The following is a 27,525-nucleotide window of genomic DNA, read 5'->3' as shown; positions in this document are numbered from 1 at the left end:
GTCATCATTGATAGTAGCCTGAAAAGCACGATGGAGGCAATCCATGATCATGTAATGGAATGACAGTTCAAAAAATAAAAAATTAAATTAGCTCTAGTCACACTCCAGTAGTTATACATCATCATATTATTATTCCTAAATATACTTGTTAACAAGCATTGGGTTGTAAAGTTTTGTGACAAATGAAACTTAACACATTTCTTGCATCCAAGTTAAGTACGGAAATGGCTGAGAGACTGCTCATGAAGATTTGGATACACCTGGGCATCGTATACAAGAGAAACACTGTCACCTACTTCTTAATAGATTGTGTGGAAGATATCTTCATGAGAAAGGACTTCACAAACTTATCATATATGGTGAACAATGAAAACAAGCTCATGAAGAAAACAGGAAACGGTGGAAAATCCTGTCAGCAGTCAAACATAACCTTCCACAACAACATTCTAAGACTATTCATGAGTGGATGTTGATACCAAATACACAAAAGGGGTGACTCTATCAATCGCACGGGAGAGCACATATATTGTTAACGGGTGTTTTTAAGATTGCAGACAATATCATATAGTCCAAGCCACATCATCATTGGAAATTGCCACACTTGGACACTATGGCTTTTATATATGTATGTTGTAAACCTTTACACAATGTTTTATAATAAGCCATGATGGAGTACCCAAAGACATACGACAAATTGAGATATCAGGGTTTGAATACCTCTTTTGGCCATGTCCTTACGTCTTCAAAAAATTGTGCAATCAAGATAAATTGATAATTATCGATGATTTTAAAATAAAGTTCACCTAGTTACCAGACAACTAAATTATATTCCCCAAATTAATCAGTGTGATGTACATTTAAGATAAGGTAAATTTATTAATGTTCAACGAAAGACCATGAGGGTCTATGGGATTGAGAAGCATACAAGACAGAAGACTGCCAGTTACAAGACACCAAATAGTGTCTGGGAAAGAGCGCAAACAGGAAAAACCAGAAATAAAAGAAATACAAGAAGCAAGGAGCATACAAACAAGGCAAGGACTAAGGGTCCTAACTCGGTAAAAAGAAGCCAAGTATCGAAGGGTATGGGCTAGGGTGAGCAAGGGCCCCAAACCATCGGCGAGAAGTACTGGGAGCATGCCGCTGACGAGTATAGCCACTATGAGGTCTCACATATTTGGAGTGACTGGTGGTGGTGGCATAGGAAGGCCACTTTGTCCCATGCATGAAAGACTAGGGGGAGAAGAAAGCGGTAATGAGCTGAATCGGAGCCACTCTTTGGAGAAATCGGATCTATAATGTATGGTCGCGAAACTGCAGAGTCTCTTTGAGGTACAGTGCAAGGCATCTCTGGTCCGTGTAGCTGAAGAAGGCCGCAAGGAAACTACACTCCCTGAATAAGCAATAGAATCTCCCATGAATCTCGTAATAGGCGGGATAGTGAAAGATGAAATGGATCTCCGTTTTGGCCCTACCCAAGGTACATAAGTGACAAGTATGGTCCTCTCTATCTATGTAGTGATCTGTTTGAATACGAAGTCGGTGGGAGCCAACCCTCAAGGAGCCCAAAGAGCTAGACAAGGCATGACACCAATGCAGAGACAAGTAGCTAGGGGGCACAATAATACCATCTTGGATGACAATTAAATGCTCAGCATAAAGGCCATCTTCAGGCGAAACCCACCAGCAGGGTTACACCATGTCATACTGAGATACGGTTAGTAAATGTCAAGTTTGACGTGCCCATTCAACTCCCACTGTGAGGGGAAGAGGTGAGTGGGAGCATCTAGCAAGGACTAGAAGGGAGGGAGGTGGTCAATATCGATCCCAATCAAGCTCAGCAATGAAGAAGCCTGTGCAAACTAGCAATGGGCTCGTGAGATCAGGTTGAAATCTGCCACATTGACAGAAGGACAATAAGCAAGTAGGAGTATCTATGCCGGTTGCCCGTGGAGTTAGCAAAACCACGAAGATGGTGAAAAAACCAGATCATACTGAAAATGGTAGCCAACCTAAAGGGATGGGCCCCAAAATCAGCCAGAATAATACTGTGGGGTTGAGCCTATGACATCTAACAATGTGCCAGAGTAACAGGGTCTAAACACGCTCGATGGAGCCCCAGTGAGAGTCAAGAAGGGAAGGCCCCCAAAACCACCGAGCCATAAAGAATGGTCAGTCTGACCAAAGAGTCTAGGAGGGACAACTTGGACGGAGTGTCTTGGAAGAGGTGTTTGAAGCACTGTCTCTTGAGCATGGCAAGGGAGCCCATACCCTTACTCTCGGTTGGATAACGGGTCTCAAACTGAAGCGAGGTCCAAAGAACTTGACGCCTAGGTACACATAGGATGTGATCTCAATCTCACGACCCTAGAAGTAAAAGTGTAGATGAGAGGTCTTCAAACAATTGAAAGACAATGACCCAAGTCTTACCCAAATTCACAGAGAGCTGGTGCAAGTCACAAAAGGAGGCAAAGCCATCAAGAAGCGTCTGAAGATTCTCTGGAGAGGAGGCTAGAAGGATCACATCATCAACAAACAAGAGAATGGAGATCAAGGCCTGCTGTACGTAGCAACCGTCGATAGGGAGTGACGAGTCTCTAAGAAAGGTCTCCAGCTCGTCAATGTAAATACCAAACAAGGTGGGGGAAAGAGTTCAACCCTGTTTCACCCCAATAGTACGCTGGATAGGGGCTGAAAAACCATCTGGCATCCTGAATCTACTAGTAACACTCATATAATCTCATAATGGTTGTCAATAAAATCTCTGAAATCTCGATATCTCTCAGTCTCTGGAAAAGGGCCACCTGCAGGATGGTATCAAAGGCCTTACGAAAGTCAACGAAACAACAGTAGACTTTCACAGAGAGATGGTGAGCCTCCTTAATGATGGCCCGCAGAGTCAAAATGTGATCCATGGTCTGATAGTTAGCACGAAAACCAACTTGACCTCTAGCTCTGCAACCTCTCCTATCAAGCTTAGTAGAAAGAATAACGTTCAAAGCTATAACATAAGGCTTGGCAAAGGTGTGCCCAATCATGATAGTTCTGTAGTTACCAAGGTTCGACACCAAGCCGGTCTTGAGAATCAGATAAATGATGCGTCTCAACTATGAATTAGGAAAATCGACGCAAACAACTCTATTGAAGAGCATAGGAAGAAAGGAAACCAAGATAGGGGTGCCAATCTTAAGGAGCTCAACTTAAAAACCCTCCTCATTGGTAGCCTTATTGGAGCTCAAGAATTTGATGGCCTCACAAATGACAGACGTGGTGAAGAGGTGACAATTGGGAGGCGGGTTGAGGAGAGAAGGCTGGCCAGGGATGTCATAGAGAGTGGAGGCATGGACAGTGAGGGAGCGGAGATCGTGAGTGAAGGGCAGGGAGGGCCAACAGGGGAACAAGGTACACCAAAAGAGCTTTAGGTTGTGGGATAGGGTGTCACATAGAGAATGACACTGGGAAGCAATGAATGAACACTTCTTATAGCCAAGGAAACTGCTATAAGAGTGGCACAAGCTAGTGAAATCATTGGAATGTGTCAAGAAAGTTGAGCATAGGCAGCGGTGGAAGGACTTACAGTCATCATCAAACCAACGGTTCATAGGACAAGTGCTACAGCCTAACGCTTGGCGATGGGGGCAATGGGGGATGGAGAGGAGAGTAGAATCCCAAATCATGGTGGCCAAAAGGTCCAACATGGAGGAGACCTAATTAGTCATAGAGAAACCGCTTGGGGGGGGGGGAGAAGTCACCTGAGATGGACAAGGAAAAGGTCACCATCACTCTCGAGGAACTAGAAGAAGATGAGGGTCCGGTTAGCAACCTACAAGGGGTGGGAGGGGGAGGGCGGAGTGGAGGCAGGAGGCGGGGGGAGAAACAAAGCATGAGGCTGAGAAGAGCATGGTTGTACAAGGGAAGGCGGGTGATGGTGAAACAACGGATGAACATTGCATTGAATTGAAACATCAAACATTGAACATAAATAGTTGAATTAGGAAATAGTCAACACTGGGACGTCCCCCCATCCTTGGCAGAGGGGGCAAAATTAGGTGGTACTCCAGGGGACAGGGGAATGGAGTCCCCAAGTCCTCGTCTTCAAGACGTGGGGCAAAACGGAGGGGGACACGATCTCGAGTTACTATGCTCAGAACAAAAGGCCTGCTATCAGAATTATTGGATTCAGAAAAAGTAAATGCAAATAGTTATAAAGAACAAAGATCATATAATGTCAGTTCCAAGGTATTAGTGTTTGGCAAAAGATGATAGTGCCTTCATTTAAGGAGGAAGATATGTACAAGTGTAATAATCTAGAGTGATTTTTAATGGTAGAGTTCTAAGATCTTTTTGTTTTTTTTCCAATAAGTAATTTTATCGAATAGTTGGCTGAGTGTTCACCATGTTACCAAATATTGAATAACTCAATAGATGTTATTAGTAGAAACTGTTGTAGGAAAATTTATTGAATAACCACGATTTGAATTTATAAACCAGTTTAAGGAAGCTTCAATATATCAAATACGCAACAGAAATGATTAAGTTTTCAAATTACTAGCATATATAAATCAAAGCTCAAGAAATGAAGCACAATGCAATAAGTAATCTCTCAGCAAGCGTACCTACTGTCTTTAGAAGATATCCCAACTGGTGAGCTGATTTCCTTCACTATTGGCAATCCCGACCTATCTGTATCATGCTTAGTCCTTGGTTTTTTGAGCAAACTCGACTGAAGACACTCGCGGGTAGCAGTGATTCAGAATCAACCTGTGCTTGGACGCTACTTCTCCCGTTAACTCGGACTGAGTTCTTTGTTGGGGAAAGAGGTCGAACTTCCAATAACCCTGTGGCACACCAGACGTCGCGGTCTCTCCTGGTCTGACGGACTGCGAGTTACCTAGGGCCCGTGACGTTTTCTTATTGTGTCTTTCAACGCGGATGAGGAATATAATCATGTGTAGAAGATATCAAGATGACATCTACAATCCAAAAGAAACTTGGCACCATCCAACAACAGTTAAGACCTTCCTCTCTGTAACTTTCTCTTGTACTATGCAAAACATATTGACCAATTTCTGTATGCAAATACCACTGCAATTGTTCTTAAAAGAAAGTGGGACCCGATTGTAACTTGCTAGGTGATTCAATGTAGCTAACCTTAGACACTTAGATTTATTAAGAATCCTTTCTATTTGTCGATTTTTCCTACCCAAACCTTTGCAATATTTGAATGAAGGAAGATGGGGTAGCGTCCAACTCCTTAGAATTTTCTAGACTTGAGGGGTTTTGTCTCCTCACAGTCTTAAACTAGTCACATTAAAGCAACCATAACTTAAAACTCTTTCTTTTCATAAATAATCGTGTGTCCCAAATCCCAATGCAAGCTCTGCTTTTATAACCTTGAAGTGAGGGAAAACACAAGGAGCAAGGAATGTGGGATAAAAACACCATTTTCGTCCTGTAGTCACTTATGCCACTTTATAAAGTAAATAACTTTATAACATAAAGTGACTTTATTCCGCACACATTAATAAAGTTCTGAAGTATATAAAATTAAACCCCCATTGTGACTGGTAGGCATCCTATTAGAAAATGCCATTAATCTATCCGGATGTGGAAATAGATTAACACTAGCACTGAAAAGGGGACATGACAGTCCTTCCCTCTCGGGATTGCTTACCCTCAAGCAATCTCAATGGTGGATGCTGCAGTATAGACTCACTTTCCCAAGTGGCATCCTCATATGGTAAATCTTTCCATCGAACTAAATATTCCATGATGGTTCTGTTACGCAACTTCCTCTCTCGGGTTTCAATCACTTCCTTCGGCACCAAAATAAGATTTTCCACTTCATCAAGCAGGGGCAAACTCTCTGAGGGTACAATCTGTTGGTGCACGACCTTCTTGAGGCATGAAACATGAAAAACATTGTGGATTTGACCGTCACTTGGCAAATCCAACTCATAAGCGACCTCTCCCACCCTCCTAGTGATACAATAAGGTCTGTAAAATTTGAGCTTAAGTTTCTCTAACTTGCTTTTCTTCAAGGAGCTCTGTCTATATGGCTGTAGACGAAAGAAAACTCACTCACCCATCTCAAAACTCTGCTCAGTACGACGTCTATCAGCATATAACTTCAGTTGGTTTTGTGCCTGTTGAATATTTTCCCTGAGAGCTTGGAGGATGTCCTGCTGGTCCATAATCCAGTCTTTGGCCAAAGGTGCCCTACTGTCCTGTAAGGCCAAATCAATAAAAGAAAGGGACTCGTAACCATAAAGGGCACAGAAAAGAGTCATCCGAAAGGACATATGATAAGTGGTGTTATAGCAATGCTCCCCCAGATACAACCACTTCACCCAAGCTCTCTGCTGGCCTGCAACGGAGTTCCTTAAGTACCCTTCCACCCACTTATTCACTATTTCAGTCTAGCCATCCATCTGTGGGTGATAGCTAGTGCTAGGAGTCAACTCTGTACCTATCAATCTGAAAATCTCTTACCAAAAGGTACTGAGAAACCTACTATCCTTGTCACTCACAATGGTCTTGGGTAATCCACGGAGACAAAAAACCTCTCGAAAAAACAACTCAACTACCTAAGAGGCTGACCAATTTGCGGTGATCGCGAAGAAGTGCGCGTACTTGGTCAATCTATCTACCACCACAAAGATGCAGTCCCTGCCTTGAACCCTCGGTAATAAAATCCATGGAGATACTCTCCCACCTCTAGGTTGGAATAGGGACATGCTGCAATACATCGTCCTTAAGCACCTTCCAAGAGAATCTCTCCTTGATCTGCCTGTAGGTTTTAAAAAACCTTGGGTGCCCTGCTGATAGTGCATCGTGTACAATGCGCATAATAGCCCCTTTTAGTTTAGATTCAAGTACTAGGTAGATTCCGTTTTTGTAATATATAACATCATTCATTACCTTGTATCGCTTGTCCTAAAGTATACCATCCATAACTTGACAAGCATGAGCATTTTTGGAATACTCCATTAATAGCTGGGACCTCCAATTTGCTGAAATCTCAAAAATGGCATAACATGCTAGCATTGGGAGTCATCGGGAAAAAGCATCAGCAACTACATTATTTTTCCCCTTGACATACTCAATGTCAAAATTGTAAGCCTGTGTCTTGCTGACCCATTTTTGCTGCCTTTCGTTCAGCTCTTGTTCCAGGAAGTAGCGTAAACTGTTGTGGTCGGTTTTTATTATAAATTTACTTCCCACCAAGTACTGTCCAAATTTGGCTAAGGCATGCATTATAGCCAACATCTCCTTATCATATGTGGAATATAGTAACTCGTCGCCCCTAAGTTTTCGGCTCTCAAAAGCAATGGGATGACAATCCTGCATCAGTATTGCCCCTAGTCCGCTTCCCGAAGCATCACACTCTAAAACGAAGGGCCTAGAAAAATCAGGAAGTGCTAGCATTGGACATGTACTCATCACCTGTTTCAGTCTATCAAATGCTGCCTTAGAATCCTCTGTACAACTAAATGCCCCTTTCCGTGTCAGATCGGTAAGGGGTGTTGCTACCTGGGAAAAACCCTTGGCGAACCGCCAATAATAGGAACAAAGACCAAGAAATCCCTACAACTCAGATACATCTCTCGGTGGTGGCCAATCCAAAATTGCCTATATCTTCTCCTAATGCACATTAACCCCCTCGACACCAATCACATGCCCCAAATAGAGAATCTCGGTTAGCCCAAATTCGTACTTAGATTCTTTTGCGAATAAGAAATGCTCCTCCATGAGGCTAAGTACCTCATCCAAATGCTGCAAATGTTCTTCCCAAGTCCTGCTGAAGATTAAAATATCATAAAAAAAAACCAATACATTCTTCCTTAGTTGTTTTTTGAAAATATGGTTTTAGCACGACTGGAAAGTGGCAGCTGCGTTAGTGAGCCCAAATGGCATCACCAAAAACTCGTAGTGTCCGTAGTGGCATTTGAAAGTTGTCTTATGCACGTCCTCCTCATGGACTCGAATCTGGTGGTATCTTGATTGAAGGTCTATTTTCAAGAAATAGATTGCCTCGTGAAGCTCATCCATTAACTCATCAATACAGGGAAATGAATACTTGTTTTTAATGATTTCCTTGTTTAGCACGCGGTAGTCTATACACATCCGAAGGGTGCCGTCCTTCTTCTTAACCAACACCAATGAAGAGGCAAAGGGGCTAGAGCTAGGTCTGATATGCCCCATATCTAAAAGCTCCTTGATCGTCTTCTTTATCTCTTCCTTGTAGTGCCTGGGGTGACGATAAGGGGTAGTAATGACGAGTTTGGCACCCTCCTTTGGCTCAATAATATGCTCAAATCCTCTATCTAGTGGGATTTCCGTAGGTATATCCTCAAATACTCTCATGTGTTTATCTATAATTGTTTGAATGTCGTAATGATATTGCTGCCCTGTATCCTGTGTCTCTTTTGAGGAGATGAAACACTGTGTTGTCCACTCTATATCATCATGTCTCAAAATGACCTCCATCCTGTGAGTTGTAATTAATCTGGGTCGACTCTCTGGTATGGCTTTGAGGACTACTAACTAATCATCCAGTGAGAATTCCAACTGCATGGTCTTGTGATCAAAAGTGTACCTGCGAAGAGTTTTTAACCATTGTCTACCCAGACTGGCATCCAACCCATCCAAATCAACGACGTAGAAATCAGTCTCCAAAAGATAATCATCAAACTATATCTGAAGACCAGCTACCTTCGTTGCACACCTCAACACTTCATCGCCTGCAACCTTCACCTCAAACTCGGGAGCGCCAATTGTCTGCAACACTCTCCTTTATACCATCTATGTACTAATGAAATTATGTGAGGCTCCTGTATCCGAAAGGCACACAATGCACTATCCCTTAACCATGCCCCTCACTCTAAAAGGATGACACATCGGATCACTAGAAAGAGTGGCTATAACTAGAGGTTGTTCCGTGACAGTTTTCTTCTCCTAATCTTTAAGGGGCTGCTCTTCAACTTCTTCCTCCTCGCTGTCCTCAACCTCCTCTTGCTCGCCTTCATCCTCGGAGAGAACCTCAACATAATGTATCTTGCCTTTCCCAAGGCATCTGTGATTGAGGGTCCAAGGCTCCTTGCAAGTAAAACACAATTTCTTCCTCTTGAGTTCATTCTGTGTTTCAAAATCCAACCTAGGAGCAGTGGGTTTTTATTTCCTTGGCTAGATGTAGCTCCCTTGTATGGTTTCTTTGGAGGCTGTGATATTGATGAAGGTGAATCCAAATCATGAGTTATCTTGATCGTGTCATCCAGAGTGTTTGGTTTAAGGACCTTAACCAAACCCCTAAATCTGTCTTGTAGACCTTCTGTGAATATCATCACTTTCTGCTGTTCTGTCATATCTGACACCATAATTGATATACGTTGAAACTCATCAATGAACTTATCAAAAGATCCACTTTGATGTAATTGAGCCAAATCCTTGTAATAGACTTCCACATACTTTCTGTCAAAGCGGGTAATCAGCTTAGAGCTGAAAGTCTCGTATGAAGTTATGAGGTCATGATTTTGTGTGACTAATCCATGATGCCACCAATCGTACGTGGCTCCCTCTAGGTGCATGGTCGCAAATCTAATGGTTTCCGCTTCAGCCATGGGCTTGAGTGTCAAATAAGTATCCAGCTTGTGAATCCAAGCTCTCGCAGATGTCTGACCACTACCATCAAAGGCAGGGAGAGTAAGTTTGCTCATAACATGTTTTAAATCCTTGTTAGGTGCTCTCGGTCTCCGATCCTACTGCTGCTTATCAGCTGCTCTTTTTTTATTTAAATATTGCACGAAGGTCAGATTTTGTTTAATTGGATTCGGAAACAAATCCCACTCATCAAATGTTGCCATAACATTATCTTGTAACACATTCGGGGCTGCAGGTGGAACAACTTCCTCTTCTACATTGAAAACCGGCATCAAGGGTATGTCTGTGTTATGTGTGAGAGCTCTAGCTATAGTACCACCTCCACTGTGATGGCTAGGAGCCTTTCTGTGGACTGGAAGCAACTGCTGCATAGTACTTGCTTATTATTGAAGAGCATTTGCAATGTTGTTCTGCCCATCTCTGATAGTCCGTAAAGTTTCTTGGACTTCACTGCCCTGTTCCTCTTCGTTACGTACCATTTGAATGTTGTCTTCTAGTTCAACCTGTTGAGTAATATCAGTTGGTTCACCTATTTCCAAAGTTATTTCCTCATCAATAGAAAAACTATCTTCAATATCAATATGTACTGAGGAGTCTGTGTGTTTCGGCTATAAGTGACTGAATTTATGATGTCTTCTACTCATTCCTGGTTGTCATTTTTGTTGGGTGGATATTTTGCAACTGACAGTTTTGGGTAAAAATCCAGTCGCAAAATAGGATGACCAGCCATAGTGTGTGAGACAGAGTCTCTCCTACCTTAAAGGGAAGGCTCCCCCTTCTCACTGTTCCTTGGATCAACTCAAGGTAAGCAAGAAGTTGAGAGATCTTGTAAACAAGGTGTTAATAATATCCTTTCTTCTTAACTTTCAAGAAGGATCCACCTTCTTTTATAGCGAATAATGGGCAAGGTAAATCTCTAACTACACTTCTATCAAGAGCTGGAAACAATGATACTGCTAAATCTTCCCTAACTCAAACACTAGCTAAAAATGTACCGGTTTGGCTCGAAGTCCGGTCATACTTTTATATGGTAAAAGTTTTATAATTAGGGCACAAAGACTCCTAAAAGTAAGAACAATCTAAGTATTTTGTGAATTAAGACGAAAATACAAGTTACAAACAAAGCTTCTAGCTATGGATTTTCACAATTATTCCTGGTCAAAGCTCGGGTTTCAATTGTTTCTTAACTCTTTTCAATTCAATTCACTAGAACAATTACCAATAACACAAGATGATGAATCAAAGACAACTTGGATGAATCATAGACAAAGCTTACGATTCACACAAATAACAATCCCGCTTAATCAAAGTTAAGTCTCAAACGCTCCTTTGTATTCACTTTCTCTCAAAATAGCGCTTACACGAAATGTTGGCACAATTTCTCCAGAATTTTCTTGCATAAAGATAATGATAATTTTACAATGAGGGGGCACTCCTTTATATAGGCACAGGGGTTGAGAAAAAGGTGGAGGAAAAAGTGGGAGCAACTCAACCAACTTTGACCTAGTCTAACTACAAAAAATAAAAGGTTACATGCAATTGCACATGTAACTCGCATTATATCTTTTATATACACATGCAACTCGCATTACATGTAATTACACATCTTCAAGCAATACATCCTCTTCAATTACAAACATGACAGAAGAAGACGGAAAACAGTTGAAACAATCTTGAAGGACCTTGTACTTGACGATGCAATCTGAGATGATCACAGGATCAAAAGTTCCTGTACTTTGTACAGCTGCATTCACCTTGATAACTATGGTGTTACATCTTTTGACAGCTTGATGTGATTAAACTTTTCTCGTTCAAATTGTCATGAATTCTCCTTTGTAGATCAGCAGAAACTAGAGTCTCTGACACTTTGAAAACCTTCTTGACGATGTCCGAATGTACACTCGGAATAACTTTCCATTAGCATTTTTAACCTCTTTTTTTTTTTTGCTATAAAGTGCTTGACGCATGGGAATGCATGCAAATGGAGATTGCTGGTTTCCAAAATGTGACTTGGGCTTTCAAGACATTATTGCATGAAAATTGATTACATGTAAATGCAACATGTAATGAGGAATGGAAAGTGAGATGACATGCAAATGTGGATGGAGGAGGACCTTTTACATGTAAGTGCAAATGGAAGAGATGCAAAGCATGTAATGACATGGGAAGTGGAAAAACATGTATTTGCTTAAGGAGGCGTGAATGCATATGGAGAGGCGAAAATAGAAGCGAAAAGTGGGATTACATGCATATGCGGATAGTGAATGAGATGAAAAACATGTAATCGTATTTGTCGGATGAGATGTGAATTGTTGTGGCATGGAAAGTGGAAGTGGAATGTGATGATGCCTTCGCATGTAATGAAGAAAAAACAAGTTTTTGGGAAAAAACATGCAACTTCTTCGAATGGAGAAAAATAGGCAAACAAGCAAACAAAACCAAAACAAAAGAAAAAAACATACCTTTGAAAACAACTCAAAACATGCCAAGATGTAACGCACTCCAAAGTTTAAGTTCAAATTTGGAACTTTGGAAAGAACCAAAAACATGAAAATAAAATAAAATTTCATATTTAAAGGAAAAATGCACATTCTAAGGCAAAGATTTTTACAAATGGCAACCATTCAACGATTTCATGCATAAAATCAAAAAAGATAAGCATGAATTAAATTGCAAGAAGGAAGAAGTCCACTTACATGAAGAATAAGTGCCAAAAATGAAGGAAAAGATGCTCTTTGTTTGGAATCTTCTTAAAAAATGGTGAGAACTTTTCAAATATTGTAAATTCGAATGATGAAGGGCAGTAAACAAGGAGATTATTGTGCAAGATGCCAAAACGTGCCCTAGATCCTCTCCCTTTTCCAACGTTTTGAAGATTTCAAGCTCTTGGGACGTTTTTGCAAAAATGTGTTCCTCCAAGCAAAAAAATGTTTCTCTAAACAAATCGATTTGGTGTTTTAACACCAAAATGATGATCACAATGTGATATAATCAGCAAATAAGGTAAAAACAATTTGATTTCAAGCAAAAACGTGATCCAAATTTGAAGATTTATGGATTTTTTGCAAACTCGTGCCCTAGCTTGGGAGATTTAAACACATTTTTGGGCTCAATAAACTGATTTTTTATGGGGGCAAAATGATCACCAATCCAAAACGCCTTGAATGCATAAGATTTCATTCAAATTCATGGAGAAAATCTCTAGTTATGATCAAAATCGGAGTTTTTTAGAGCAAGAGCATATTTTCTTCACAAAATAGGACATTTTCATGACCATTACATATTTTAAAACATGTTGGAAGGCAAAATCGGACCTTTTAGAGTTTATTGCATGTTTAAAAATATGTCTTTATGCATAATCTCACTTTTTGAAGCTCATTGCATATTTTAAAATGTGTTAATAGGCAAAATCAGACCTTTTGGAGTCACTTACATGTTTTAAAAACATGTTTCACCTTTCTGATGCATAAGCACAAAAACTCAACTTTTCATGTCATTGCATCAAAAAGGTCCACTTATATAAGCTTTTGATGTAATGACATGAAAAAGTATCCTCAAAGTGAGTTTTTATATGCAATAACATGAAAAGTTTCCACTTTTCATAGTTTTTTACATGCATTTGCACATAAAAAGCCCACTTTGAGGCATTTAAGTTATGTATTTCACTTAATTTTATAAAAATGTCATCAATATGGGTCAAAAATAACATTTATGCATCATATTAATTAATATAATACATAAACATTATATTAAAATGACATTTATATAAGTATTTGGTTTAAAAATAAAAAATTTAAAAATGTAACTATATAGTTCTATAGTCACTTTAAGTGAAAAATTAAAAAGTAATTCAACTTAAAATTATAACATAAAGTGCACTATAGTCATTTTAAGTTATAAATTAAAAGATAAAGTAACTTAAAAACATAACAAAAAGTGAGTAAAATGTTATATTTTCGAAAAGTGAATGTCAAAATGAAAATATAACATCATTTTTTTAAATTCATGTTGTTGAACCTAAAATGTCCACTTTTGAGGGACTAAAATGACCATATCTCTTGATTGACAACACTGACTGACCTCTAGATTAGACCGAATTGAATGGAAAAACGAAAGGCATGACATGAGCAAAACCAAAGGACTAAAAACAAGCAAACACAAACTCAAAAACAAAGAACGGACTATGAAGGCTTCAAAAATCAAGCAAAGGCTCGACAAAATGCAAAACGAAAAAGACTCGATGAAGGCCTTCAGTAAAATAATTTGACATTCGAATTGAAATGAATCAATCGATCAACATTAAGCAATTGAAAATCAAATTCAAGCTTAGAGAAACACGAAACTAGCTTGAAAAAGTTTCGTGCTGTTACCAACATTTTGCGGTGACAAAATGCAAGACAACAATTTCTAGGGTGATAAAGGTTTGCAAACATTTTATTATTTCCCACAAGGTGGCAGGTCTTGTGGCTCTGATACCATTGTAATAATCTAGAGTGATTTTTAATGGCAAAGTTCTGAGATCTTTTTTTTTTTCAATAAGTAAATTTATTGAACAGTTGGCTGAGTGTTCACCATGTTACCAAATACTGAATAACTCAATAGATGTTACTAGTAGAAATTGTTGTAGGAAAAATTATTGAATAACCACGATTTGAATTTATAAACCAGTTTCAGGAAGCTTCAATATATCAAATACGCAACATAAATGATTAACTTTTTAAACTACTAGCATATATAAATCAAAGCTCAAGAATAGTAATGAAGCACAATGCAATAAGTAATCTTTCAGCAAGTGTATCTACTGTCTTTAGAAGATATCCCAACTGGGGAGCCGATTTCCTTCACTATTGGCAATCCCGACCTGTCTATATCACGCTTAGTCCTTGGTTTTTTATGAGCAAACCTGACAGAAGACACTCGCGGGTAGCAGTGATTCGGAATCAACTTGTGCTTGGACGTTACTTCTCCTGTTAATTCAGACTGAGTTCTTTGCTGGGGAAAGAGGCCGAGCTTCCAATAACCCTGTGGCACACCAGATGCTGCGGTCTCTTCTAGTCTGACGGACTGTAGGTTACCTAGGGCCCGTGACGTTTTCTTACTGTGTCTTCCAAGACGGATGAGGAATCTAATCGTGCGTAGAAGATATCAGGATGACATCTACAGTCCAAAAGAAACTTGACGCCATCCAATAGCAGTTACAACCTTCCTCTCTGTAACTATCTCTTGTACTATGCGAAACATATTGACCAATTTCTGTATGCAAATACCACTGCAACTGTTCTTTAAAGAAAGTGGGACCCGATTGCAACTTGCTAGGTGATTCGATGTAGCTTACCTTAGACACTTAGATTTATTAAGAATCCTTCCTATTTGCCGATTTTTCCTGCCCAAACCTCTGCAATATTTGAATGAAGGAAGATGGGGTAGCGTCCAACTCCTTAGAGTTTTCTAGACTTGAGGGGTTTCGTCTTCACAGTCTTAAACCTGTCACATTAAATCAACCAAAACTTAAAAATCTTTCTTTTCATAAATACTCATGTGTCCCAAATCCCAATGCAAGCTCCGCTTTTATAACCTCGAAGTGAGGGAAAACACAAGGAGCAAGGAATGTGGGATAAAAAGCACCATTTTCATCTTGTAGTCACTTAAGCCACTTTATAAAGTAAATAACTTTAGAACATCAAGTGACTTTATTCCACACACATTAATAAAGTTCTGGAGTATATAAAATTAAACCCCCATTGTGATTGGTAGGCATCCTATTAGAAAATGCCGTTAATCTATCCAGATGTGGAAATAGATTGACCTAGTGCCCAAAACACTAGCACTGAGAAGGGGACATGACAACAAGATTATTAGAACATAAGATAAAATGCAAGTCACATATACTAATGGCAATCATCATTGATAGTAGCCTGAAAAGCACGATGGAGGCAATCCATGATCATGTAATGGAATGACAGTTCAAAAAAGTTAAAAAAAGAATGAATTATCTCTAGTGACTCTCTAGTAATTATACATTGTCATATTAAAATTCCTAAATATACTTGTGAACAATCATCGGGTTGTAAAGTTTTGTGACAAATGAAACATAATACATTTCTTTGATCCAAGTTAACTACGTAAATGGTTGAGAGACTGCTCATGAAGACTTAGATGCACCTGGGCATTAGATACAAGAGAAATGTTGTCGCCTACTTCTTAATAGATTGTGTGGAAGATATGTTCGTGAGAAAGGACTTCACAAATTTATCATATATGGGGAACAACGAAAACAAGCTCATGAAGAAAACAAGAAACGGTGGAAAGTCTTGTCAGCAGTCAAACTTAACCTTTCATGGCAAAATCCTAAGGCTATTCATGAGTGGATGTTGATACCAAATACACAAAAGTGGTGACTTATTAATCACTTGAAAGAGCACATATTGTTAATGGGTGCTTTTGAGATCTAAAACAGTATCATACAATCCAGGCCACATTATCATTGGAAATTGCTGCACTGGGACGATATGGCTTTAGAGATTTATATATACACACACACACGCTGTAAACCTTAACAAATTTTTTTTATAATAAGCCATGATGCAGTACCCAAAGACTTGCAGAGCACATATTGTTAATGGGTGCTTTTGAGATCTAAAACAGTATCATACAATCTAGGCCACATCATCATTGGAAATCGCTGCACTGGGACGATATGGCTTTAGAGATTTATACACACACACACACACATACACATGCTGTAAACCTTTACAAAATGTTTTATAATAAGCCATGATGGAGTACCCAAAGACTTGCAACAAATTGAGATATTAGAGTTCGAATAACCTGTTTGGCCATGTCCTTACATCGTCAAAAAATAATGCAATGAAGATAAATTGATAACTATTGATGGTTTTAAACTAAAGTTCACCCGATTACAAGACAATCAAATTATATTCCCCAAATTAATCAATGCGATGCATGTTTAAGAAAGAGTATAGAAATCGCTTGATGAAAAGGCATGATCATAATTGGAGAGAAAGTGTTATTAATTAGAAGAGAGGCGACTTTTTGAAAAGTCATAGATATGATATAAATAATGAATTCTTTACAAGCAATATGATGAACACATTTTGGAGAAGCAATATAAACAAAATATCAAAGTCTAGTATGGAGGAATAAGGCTGATAAAGGGTGGCTTGTAATATAAATTTATATATTATATTTCAATGATAGATAAAGTTTTTCCTGTTCATGTTTATTCAATGCAGAGAGATTAAAATTATGATTAAGATTCATTCTTTATGATCAGTAAAAAGATTCTTGAATTATTCTGACAAGGTTTTTTGCATTGGACTTTTCTGCATTCTTTGTTTGACAATCAGAGATATTGGGAAATAAATAGGTGTTTCCTTCTCTCTATCTAATTGGACTTCCGTAGAAGAGGATAAGGCCCTTTTGGATTAACATTGAATTGCATATGAGATTTGTCTTTTGCAAGCTCAGGAGTAATTGATGATATTTTAAACAAATATTGTCTCATAAAGTTGTACATAATAATTTTCATTGTAATTGACTCTTTTGCCTGAGTATGCAAAGGCATTGGTATTTTGAATCATTCAAGTACAATTATTAGATTTATAATTGAAGTCAATAATCTTTATATTTCCTTCTTGCAAGCATCAAATTAATTCTTGAAAAATATTGTACAAAACTTTCAATGATTTCAGGCACTCACAATACTTTGTTTTGATCAAGTTTGAGGGTTTTGCCAACCAAATAACTCGCCAAGTCTAAATTCGCTATAGAAATGCTTTGAACTAGGTGATTAGGTTTGGAGTGAAGTTTTATCCACCTAGGTGTAGTGAACACAGAAGCCTAAAGTGTAGGGGATTTGAAGACATTCCCATTCATTGGCCATATGAACCAACACATAGCATGGCATGTCCTGATTTCAGAGTTACTAGTATGAGCTATAGAGAGGCATGCAGATTGATATGGGATCTTGGTATTGCTTGAGGACAAGCAATCTCAAGGAGGGAGGATTTTAATGTCCCCTTTTTGGGACATTAGAAAAATCACAAGTCCAGCTCACAATATTGAAAAGGTGACTTATTTGGACCTGAATGCAAATTATTTTAAAGTCATTTAAATAAACAGGGGAAAAAGTTACAAAATGGGAAGAGGACAAAAGACATAATGGTAAAGTTGAAGAGTCATAGGACAGATCCTTAAAAGCATTAGTTCATTTTGGTTATACCGGGATTGAGTAAAATCTAGAGATTTCTCTTTTTGAAACCTGAGGACAGGACCCTTCAGGCATACTGGTGGATTGGACAACTACCCAATTCACATTTGGTCTTGAATTCGTCGCAGAATTTGAGATTTCTCTTTTTGAAACCTGATCGTTATTGCCGTGTTTAGGATTGCATTATATTATGTTATTGTTTTGCTGAATGTTATAGTCCAATAATATTTCTGAGTATATTTTATTGAGCATTATTCTGGCATTTTGCTGGTTAAATCTGAAAACTGCACGTGAAATTATGTGTTTAATTTTTGGAAATATATATGTGAGGAATTTGGCAAAACTATCTGGCTAGGGATACTTCACTTTCCCCCTCAACACACCCACCCAAGCCTTGTTTCTTCTCTGGTGAACCAAAATAAAACTAACAAGAGTTAATTCTGTGAAGAACTGTGTGCCAATTAATCTGGATTTTTTCGTCGCAAATAGGCTAAAGAACAACTTCAACCTCATATCATAACCTACAACATTACTTTTACTTCCATAGGTCATCTCATTTAGGAACAACCTCAATTTTCCAATTCTCATTTTGCTGCCATTTAACTTATTTTTTGAAAAGTACTAGTACAGTGTTTACTAGGAGTTTGTACTCATTTCAACCCCGACATACTTGCATTATTGGCCCTAAATGAAGCATCTTAGCACTAGGAGAATCATGAACTAGGAATGTTAGTGCTATAGTTATTACACTCACAAGCTTTGAGGGGAGGATAGTGGTTTTCCCAAGGATGTAATGAATGTGTGCTTGATGCCTCTATCACTATGCTACTATGCTAAAAAAATTGATCGCACCTGTTGTAAGCAACGGACTTCTTGTGTTCTGCAGCTAATACTGACGACATATTATCCCATTAACAGAAGTTGTCATCTACAAGGACTTGACAAAATGTTGGCATGCCATGCTCATACAGGGACAAAGATATTACCCAGTGCAGCATACTGTCTCCTACAACAGCTTTAGGGACCTCTCCAGTCAATCTGTGAACTAAAATTGAACTGCGATTGATATCATAATTTATATTGTAATTTTTTTTCTGGTGCTAGCTTTTCTGTGTGCTAGGCCATCTTCTGTTTGGGAAAGGCTGTTACGTTTGAACAATTTATGGTCTTCTCCTGTTTTGATTCTCACAGCTCCATGTATCCTTGCAACTCTCTCTCTCTTGCAACCTTTAGCTATATGTGAGATGCTAAACTGTTGTGGTCTTCAACTTGATCGATATAGCTCACTTGTGTTAAAATGATGTCAAGGTTTTATGGATAACTTTAATTCCGTAAAAAAGTGTTTCTGACAGAGGTCCACTTCTAGTCTGGACTTCCATTGCATTGTTAATAGGTTTATCAGCATAACCTTAATTTTTCATAAACATTGTTGCTGAAGATTTAGCACATTTTTGTTCCTCTAATTATTATCCATGAATATCTCTAACTACAATTGATCTATATCTACTGAATTTGAAAGATTAAGTTGTTCATTTTGTTTACACAGGCTATGGATAACATGCAAAAACGAGGTGCTTCTTCTCCAAATGGTTCTTTTTCAGCAACTGTCAATCCAGGAAATCCCAATAATTGCAATGGAGTTTCTCTGCGGACTAATGTTCCCAAGACTTTGGGGGTTCCTCGTAGAGGTGTGCGGAACAACTTTATTCCTCCTGTACGTTCCAATGCCGCTGTTGGTGGAGCTTCTGCTACATCACAATCTCCAGCCAACTGTGATAGCGGATTAGAAGAATCAACCAAAAAATGGTTTGCTGTAAACTCTTCATGATAGAATATTTTTTCAAAATGCAGGGCAGACTTTAAACATGCAATATTGAAATTTTACATGTTTTATTAGCCATTCTGTGCAACACATTGAATATTATGCTCGGCTTATTTTCTTTATTGCTGGATAAATAATTTATTCATCTGGTGTTGCTTGGCTATATTGTCATTCAAAAATTACAATTGCACACTTTTTGGTGAAGTTTGATTACTTGCTTATTTGTTGGGGTTTTTCAGCTTCCAATGAATTGTGATGAGATAATAAAAGATTTTTCTAGATGATATCACAAGATAAATATACCATTAATGGACAAATGTTTGTGTACTATGATAAACCGATGCAAGAGTTTGAAAGCAACAAAGAATGGGTGGGCCTTCAAGCCTCAATAATTTGTTGAGGAGTGTAGGTAGAACACTCAATGGGTTAAGCTCAAGGGAGAGGATTCAGTTGGTCAAGGAACTTGGACAAGACTATGGTGCGATCCTAATGTCATTGACCTTGTGTTCATGGGGTGAGACTCTGAGCAGTTATGCAATGTAATTGACACAAACCAACCATAAATATCCTATAATTGTTAAGGGCTGCCTTCCTTGAATACTTGCTTAGGCTTGCAGGTCCGATCAGAAACAAATTAGGGTCTGCGTTTGTTTTGGGTTTATCAATGTAAAAACACACACAACGTGCACACATGTATGCACTCACGAACACACACAGACAAGTTGTCGGTTCTGGTTTGGGTATGGGTTCGGGTTCGAGATTCGGGTTCAAAATTCATTCTATTCTTTTTTTGTTGGGTTTAGATTCATTTTGGGTTCGATTGTGTGTGTGTGTGTGTATATATATATATATATGTTGCAGCAAATAAGCTATACACCACTATGCTAATATTAAAGCAACATAGCAAAATACACCACCATATTAATGTTTCATTTCAAAAACAATAATGTCAACATTAACAATCAGCCATCACAATCAAATATCATCAAAAACTATCAAGCAAATTATGATCATTCTGTTGTTTAAAATTTAAAAGTAATGTTATAGGCCCATTTAAGGCCAAGGTTGTGATTGTTGCCATATTGTAAGCTTCACACATTAATTATCATACTAGATGATTCAACAAAAGCAGCTTTGAATCAGACTGGATGAAGCCAAGAAAGTAGGCTTTGGATCTAGATTTAACCACAGTAAAGATCTATTTAGATTTTGTTCAATCCATAGATTTCTATACATTTTAACCTATATGAACGGATTATGGTGTATTACATACATTCCATTATAGACATGTTGCACTTTTTTACATCCTAATTCTTCTCAAGTAGCATTCGATTCAAATTAAATATGATTAGTAATTTGAGTATAATCATGTGCTTGAGTCCGATTCTGAGTCTAATTTGGCATTATTTTTTTTTCAAAAAGTAAACAAACTGGTGTTTTTGGACCATATTCTCTGAAATTCTGTCTAGGTTCCTATGTTGGAAACCAAAGTCACCCAAAAGTCGTTTGAATTCTGCCAGGGTTCCTTCGAGAGAATTCCAAGCAAAATTCGGTCTCTGAGGCAGATTTTTGACAGAATTTGACAATGACTAGACTTTTGAGAGAATTGAACAAAGAATTCCTAGGTCCGGTAGAGAATCTAGTAACTTATATCTTTTTAATAAATATAGTGAAAGATAAAATAAAATGTTCAATACCCATTGATATAATATAAATGAAAAATATATTAATATAGTAATATGATTTATATATAGTAACATGGTCATATTAATATTAACATATCTTGTATTTATATATTATTTTAATATTATATTATATAGTATAATATATAAATAAAATATTTGATATTAATATGAATATAACATTTATCATAGAAGCAGAAATTTGCAAAAAAAATCGATTATACCCAATTAATCCTGTATCCAAGAGCTAGCCATTGTTTTTCCTGAAAAAATCCCAATTCATAAGAAAATCATTAACCCAATTTTCAATGACATTAGTGCATTTAAAGTGCTTTAACATAAGATAAGATAAATTTATTAATGTCCAATAAGAAACCAAAAAGGGATCTAAGGGACTACCAAGATACAACATTAGAAACCAACCAACAATAGGAGCACCAAATAGTGTTCGGGGGAAAGCAAAACAATGAATAACATGAGGTGGGAGTGACAGCCAGCCACAAGCTAGCTGCCCTCCACTACATAGAAAAAAATCATGAAATTGATGAATCACTTAGAAATAGGGTTGATTCTAGGACAAAAGTGAAGTCAACGCTGAATTGGCATGGAAAAAAAATGTAATTTTGTCCCTTTGGTTTTCTTTTTGACCTTTGAAAATTCCGAAATAAAGGAATGGGAGGAATAATGGCAGTCATTAACAAAATTTGAAAGGGCCTCAATCATCTTAAATTGTGGGGCATGTGAAATAGTTTCGAAGCAGCTAATGAATTTTGTTTTAATTACAATTTCAATATGATCTAAGCTCTCTCTAGACCTTGCTCCATGGGTTCTGATGAGATCAAATATATAATTATTATAGTTTAAAATTATAACTATAATGCACTATTGTAGATAGCCCTTTTATGGGGAAGCAATGAGCCCCTATAGTTTATAATTAATATTATAATCTAGTTTCAAAGTTTAAATTATTATTGACTAGTAATATATATTAATAGTATAGAAGCAGAAAATGGGAAAAAATGTGGTCGTACATGATTAATTGGGAGTCGGCATGTGCATTGACTTGTTCCCCCCAGAATTAGGAGTTTCTTGTCAACGACTTTAAGTACTTTTTTTGCAATTTATCAAGCAATTAATTGACAAAAAGCAAAAATTAATTGACAAAAAAACTGTGGGAAACTAGCAAAAACTCTAAAAGCAATGTCGATGGGAAAATTACAAAAAAGTTAGTTGATTCTCTACGAAATTGATGTGCAAAGCTGAAGACACACTTGCGAAAGTTATGTAAAAGGTATTGCAAAGTCCCAAAATGTTGTGGAGCCGGGAAGTAGCATGGGGGATAGGCGATTACAAACAAGATTTTCCTCTCTTTCTACGTTGAATATATCATTTAGCTTGATAGATACTATTTATTTTTTAACATTGATTTTGTTTGTATAAATTTCAAAATTTTAAATTGTTGCATTATGAAACAAAAGAAGATTGTAACAAAACTGCCTTGTTTAATTGTTGCAATATGATCTAAAAGAGCAAGGTAACAAAGTTTTGCCTTATTTATCTTGGAGAAAACAAAGAACCCTACAATAATAATTATATTCATTTTAGGCTTGTCAATTATGACATATAAGTTCTTGCAATCAACAAATTGCTAGATATTTAAAACTCTACTCAAAATTAAATTAAAAAATTCATGCAATTGAGTCTCTAAGTTCAACATAAATTTGTTTCAGTATATACATGTGTATATATTACGCACATATGTGTATATCGTGCTAGTGTTGTATGTAATTGTTTGTTAAGTAAATATAAAAAAAGGAGCTTGAGAGAATTCTGGAACAAATTCTACTAATAAGAATATAAATATTATCTCTTATTGACAATATTTTCAAAAGAAAGCTTCATTCTGATTTTGAAAAATAAGAAAGCTCACATCATGATTTGGGGCTACTTCAAATCACAGCTCGATTGAAATTTATACAAATGAAATTAATGTCAAAACTTAGAGTCATCCAAGTTAAAAATATATCAGGTGGTGGTTGTGGAAGAACTTTGAATTATATATATATATGTCCTTTATCATCTATGTTATGAAAATGTCTATTAATTGAAAGAGTTGTTATGACTGATTTTCTTCAATTTTGTTGTTTTTTCAAGTCCAAAATTTTCCCATCTTTTTGCCAATTTTTGCCAATTTTTAAAATAAGTTCTACTCCTTTGGTTTTGATTTATTCCCCAAACAATTTATGCTTCTGTCCCTTTTATTAATCTTATATTAAATATATTACCATATATATATATATATAGAATAACAATAATATAATTATAACTGGTGTTCATATTTTTAATCATATTAATATATTTAAAATACTACTTTAATATTAATTATTATTATTAATTACTGTAATTAATATTCATAAATGATAATATTCTTGTCCTAGCTCATTTTATTTAAGATATTAGTGATTCTTTAGCATTATTATTTAAGCTAGCTATGTTTTTGACATTATAGATGCAATTAGGGCACATAATTTTAAAGAAAACAATCAGAGATAAAACCCAACAGTTGTTTCAACCTAGTTAGTTCAAGCACAATATGAGAAGAGCACACAATTCTTGTTATTAGAACCAGCTATTTTTTAATTCTTTTAATTCAATTTTGTATATGGTATGATTTTCTTGATGGGTTTATCCAAGACAAATCACCAGTTGTTTGCACGCAGCATGACAGAATCCCTTGTGAATTGGTCTTGAATCCAAACCAGGTATGGGACGAACATTAATTTGGGCATGGAAATGGGTGAACAAGTGGCATAGTAGTATCTTGATGTTGGCAAAAGTATGGCTCATTTGCAATGACGTGTACTGGCAGGAAATGTAAGAAGAGTTTTTGCTTTTTAAACATGTAAGGAGTTTTTGCTTTATAAACATGTAAGGAGCATGGAATTAATTATAAATATATAACTATAAAACAAGGGTCAGAAATTCAGCTGATTTTGAGACCAAGAACTAGATTGGTGTAGAGGGGAATAAGTATATGTAGAACAACAGGAAGATTATAGCACATCTTTTATCAACAGCTCTTTGTAGCTATATTTTGTAAATGGAAGGAGAAGATTTGAGGTATTGCCATTTCAAATTTGATTTTTCCTACATTGAGCTTTCTAAATTATAAGACTTGCGTTGGTCTTGTTTTTGTTTCTGTTTTTATTTGTTTCAGGTTTGTTTGCAACAACTGAATAATGCTAATTCCTGTTCTTTACGCATCCAGTCCTCTCTCAAATTGACATAAACTCCACTGGAAGATTGCATCCATTTGTAGATTTGTAGTGAGAGTTGAATATCAGCGAGATTACAAATCAAAAGAGGGCTCAATATTTTACTCCACCAAGGGGTCTCAACATTTGCTTTGATATTCTTAACAGCAACAGAGTTGTAAATGTAGATGACTTTTTATTTCGTTTGGAAGGGACAATTAGGTTGCGTTGTCCCTTAACAACACCCTCTTTTTCTAGCCTCTCTGCTTTGCTCATTTTGTGAATATTAGCATTGGTTGCATTCTGAGTCATTGCAGCTTTTCCATTGGTTGATCTGAAAATGGGTCAGAAGCTAAGTACAGTGACACTATGACAACATGCCAAAGTAAGACATAACTCAAAATGCATCAAACGGTTCTAGAGTTTTGAAATTGACAATTGTGCAAGAAAAGGAGGAACTAAGGATTCTGTGTGAAGATGTCAGTGCAGGGATTTGTCCAGAAAAGTAGCAGATTCAAGTTTGAGAAAAAATGGTGTGTCAGTAGTGATTTTGTAATCATTTGGGTGGTTTTCTTTAAAAGGGGCAGTTCTGTAATTGTTCCTTGATAAAAAGAGGCAGTTTTATCAAGTGTCCTTTAAAGGCAGTTCTTGGTATCTTTTCCTGTTCTCTTCCAGCTTGCACACACACACACACACACACACACACACACACACACACACATATAGATAGATAGATATATAATGTTGTAAACACATTCCAAGTAGGGGCGAGTTGAATTAAATTGAATTGAATGCCAAGAGAATTCTAGTGTTCTAACTTCTAAGTGAACAAGTATACTGTAGTTAGGACAGAATTGAGAAAAAGTGTTAGAGAGCTGTTGTGATAATCGTAGTGACAGGACATTATAGTTTCAGGCTGCTTGTGTGTCCAATAGGCTTAAGTTTGTAGCTTTCATTGGGTATTGTGAACAAAGATTTCACCCACTTTTGCTGGAGCTTTATCGTGGAATTTGGGTTGTCTAGGGTAAACTTCTTGTGTCTTCAATTGGTCAATTGTTCAGCCTTGTTTTCTTTCAAGTACAGTTTTATTTTGCCCCCTAAAAGAGTAGTTCATAATTACTTCACATGTAATCCCCCAATTGATGACAATTGCATTGTAATGCCCCCAATTTTGTCGGTATCCAAGTTTTAGGGATTAGCCTATTATTGTGATCCTCGTAGGCTAATTATTGTGAATAGAGGGTCTTCTGTGGCAGAGGCTTGGCTTGGGAGGGTCTTATTTTCTCCACATTTCAGTAAGCTATAAGTTGGCCTTCGTTTGGCTCAGATTGAACTTCATTTGGGCCTAGTTTTGTGTACTTACTATTATTGGTAAGTTTGTGTTGATTGAGATGGACCCTTTCTATTTTTGGAAAGTGCATTTGGTCACATGGAGAAATAATAGTTATGACTCATATTTCAGACGGCATATCTAAATGATGAGTATTTTGGGACTTATTATATTTTAAGTGGCCAAATTATTGTTAATTATTAAATGGCTTATTATAAAGTTATAATTTAACTTTATAATTTCACTTAAGTTGGGAGTTGAGTTATCATTGAAAAGTGCCATTTATTAATTAGTTAAGCCAAGTCAAGTGAGAGAATTTAGAGGAAGCTTCTAATTAATGTTGTGTGGTGAAGCTTCTTGAGCGAAGTTACATTTTGGCAACAAAAGGAAATTTGGAGGTTATAAATACAAGCCCATTTGTTGAGAAAAGCATGCTTGGATATTTATTTGCTTTTGTTGCCTTTGTGGCTTTTTCTGAGGTTCTAATTTTTGATTTCCTTGCTGAGGTATAAGGGTTTTGTTGCTGAGAAGTGGTTTTTAATTCACAGTTGAGGTATTGTGAATTAGTTTTTGAGAATTGTTTTGAATCACTGCTGAAGTATAGTGATTCAATTATATTTTGGGATATTGGTTGAATGTTCTCTAATGTATTCTTTGTGGCCGAGGAGCGATTGTTGGTTGGAATAATTCAGTGTCTTCTTTTACCGTATTGACCGTCGCTGAGAGGGCAATTCTATCTTGGAGAGTTTGGTAATTTACATCTCTGATTTCTGGTAATTTCTGATTTGGATTTCTCAATGCTAGACGTTTGTGGTTTTGGTCGTGATAAAATCTTTATGTGATTACAAGCGGGAATTGTCTGAAGCATACTGAGTTAATGAATAAATTCAGAATTTAATGTGATCCATTTGTTGTTTCAGATTTAAATGTGCAAATTCACATGGCAGATTTATATACTAGCCCTTGATATTTATTTGACCAATGTATAAGGCTAAAGTTAACTGAATTAGTGAACAATTGTTGCTTTTTCCAATACCGTGTTTCGGAATATTAAATACCATATATTCAGTGATAATTGGGTTGTCTGCCAAGTGTTTGTTGAAATGTCAAATGTCTGAATAAGTGGTATTGCTAGAAGCATAACCAAATAGGATTATTACATGCATGGACCATTTGTATGGCATTGCAGATCAGGAATTTACTTGAGCCTGGTTGGTCATAGTCACACTTTTGGTCTTGTTGCTGTTGATATGTTTCTTTAGAGAGCTTATGGCCTTCATGATAGACTTCGTGTTGGTATGGTTTTTTTTTCCTTGTGAAAGTATATTATCAACATCTTTTTGCAGCTGAAATGTTCAGACAGGTTGGGAAATACTCTATTCACATGCATATTCCATATCAAACTACCCTTGCTTGTCTTGGGTAACCTTGGTTTTTTGGGCTTTTTGCTCTGGTCACGATTCTTCAAACTTTTTGCTTATAAAAATATCTTGTGGCAAGATAAGTATTGCAAATGTGAAGGTAGTTTGACAGTGACCGATAGCTAC

The 27,525-nt window shown here is 37.0% G+C and overlaps 1 protein-coding gene across 1 annotated transcript in view; it reads left to right on the top strand.

The window, feature by feature from the left end:
• LOC149567289 (P-loop containing nucleoside triphosphate hydrolases superfamily protein) overlaps positions 1-27,525 on the top strand; it is a 151,208-nt gene that overhangs the window by 68,838 nt on the left and 54,845 nt on the right. The window contains exon 4 of the mRNA XM_089820454.1: positions 19,437-19,696. Coding sequence (XP_089676580.1) covers positions 19,437-19,696 — 260 coding nt within the window. The remainder of the gene's footprint in view (positions 1-19,436; positions 19,697-27,525) is intronic.

The sequence above is a fragment of the Cupressus sempervirens genome, chromosome 3, assembly GCF_028749045.1.
Source record: "Cupressus sempervirens isolate cs-2001-9-10 chromosome 3, ASM2874904v1, whole genome shotgun sequence".
In the NCBI taxonomy this organism is placed as follows: domain Eukaryota; kingdom Viridiplantae; phylum Streptophyta; class Pinopsida; order Cupressales; family Cupressaceae; genus Cupressus; species Cupressus sempervirens.
The sequence above is the reverse complement of the archived record's forward strand: the minus strand, read 5'-3'. Positions and strand labels throughout refer to the sequence as shown.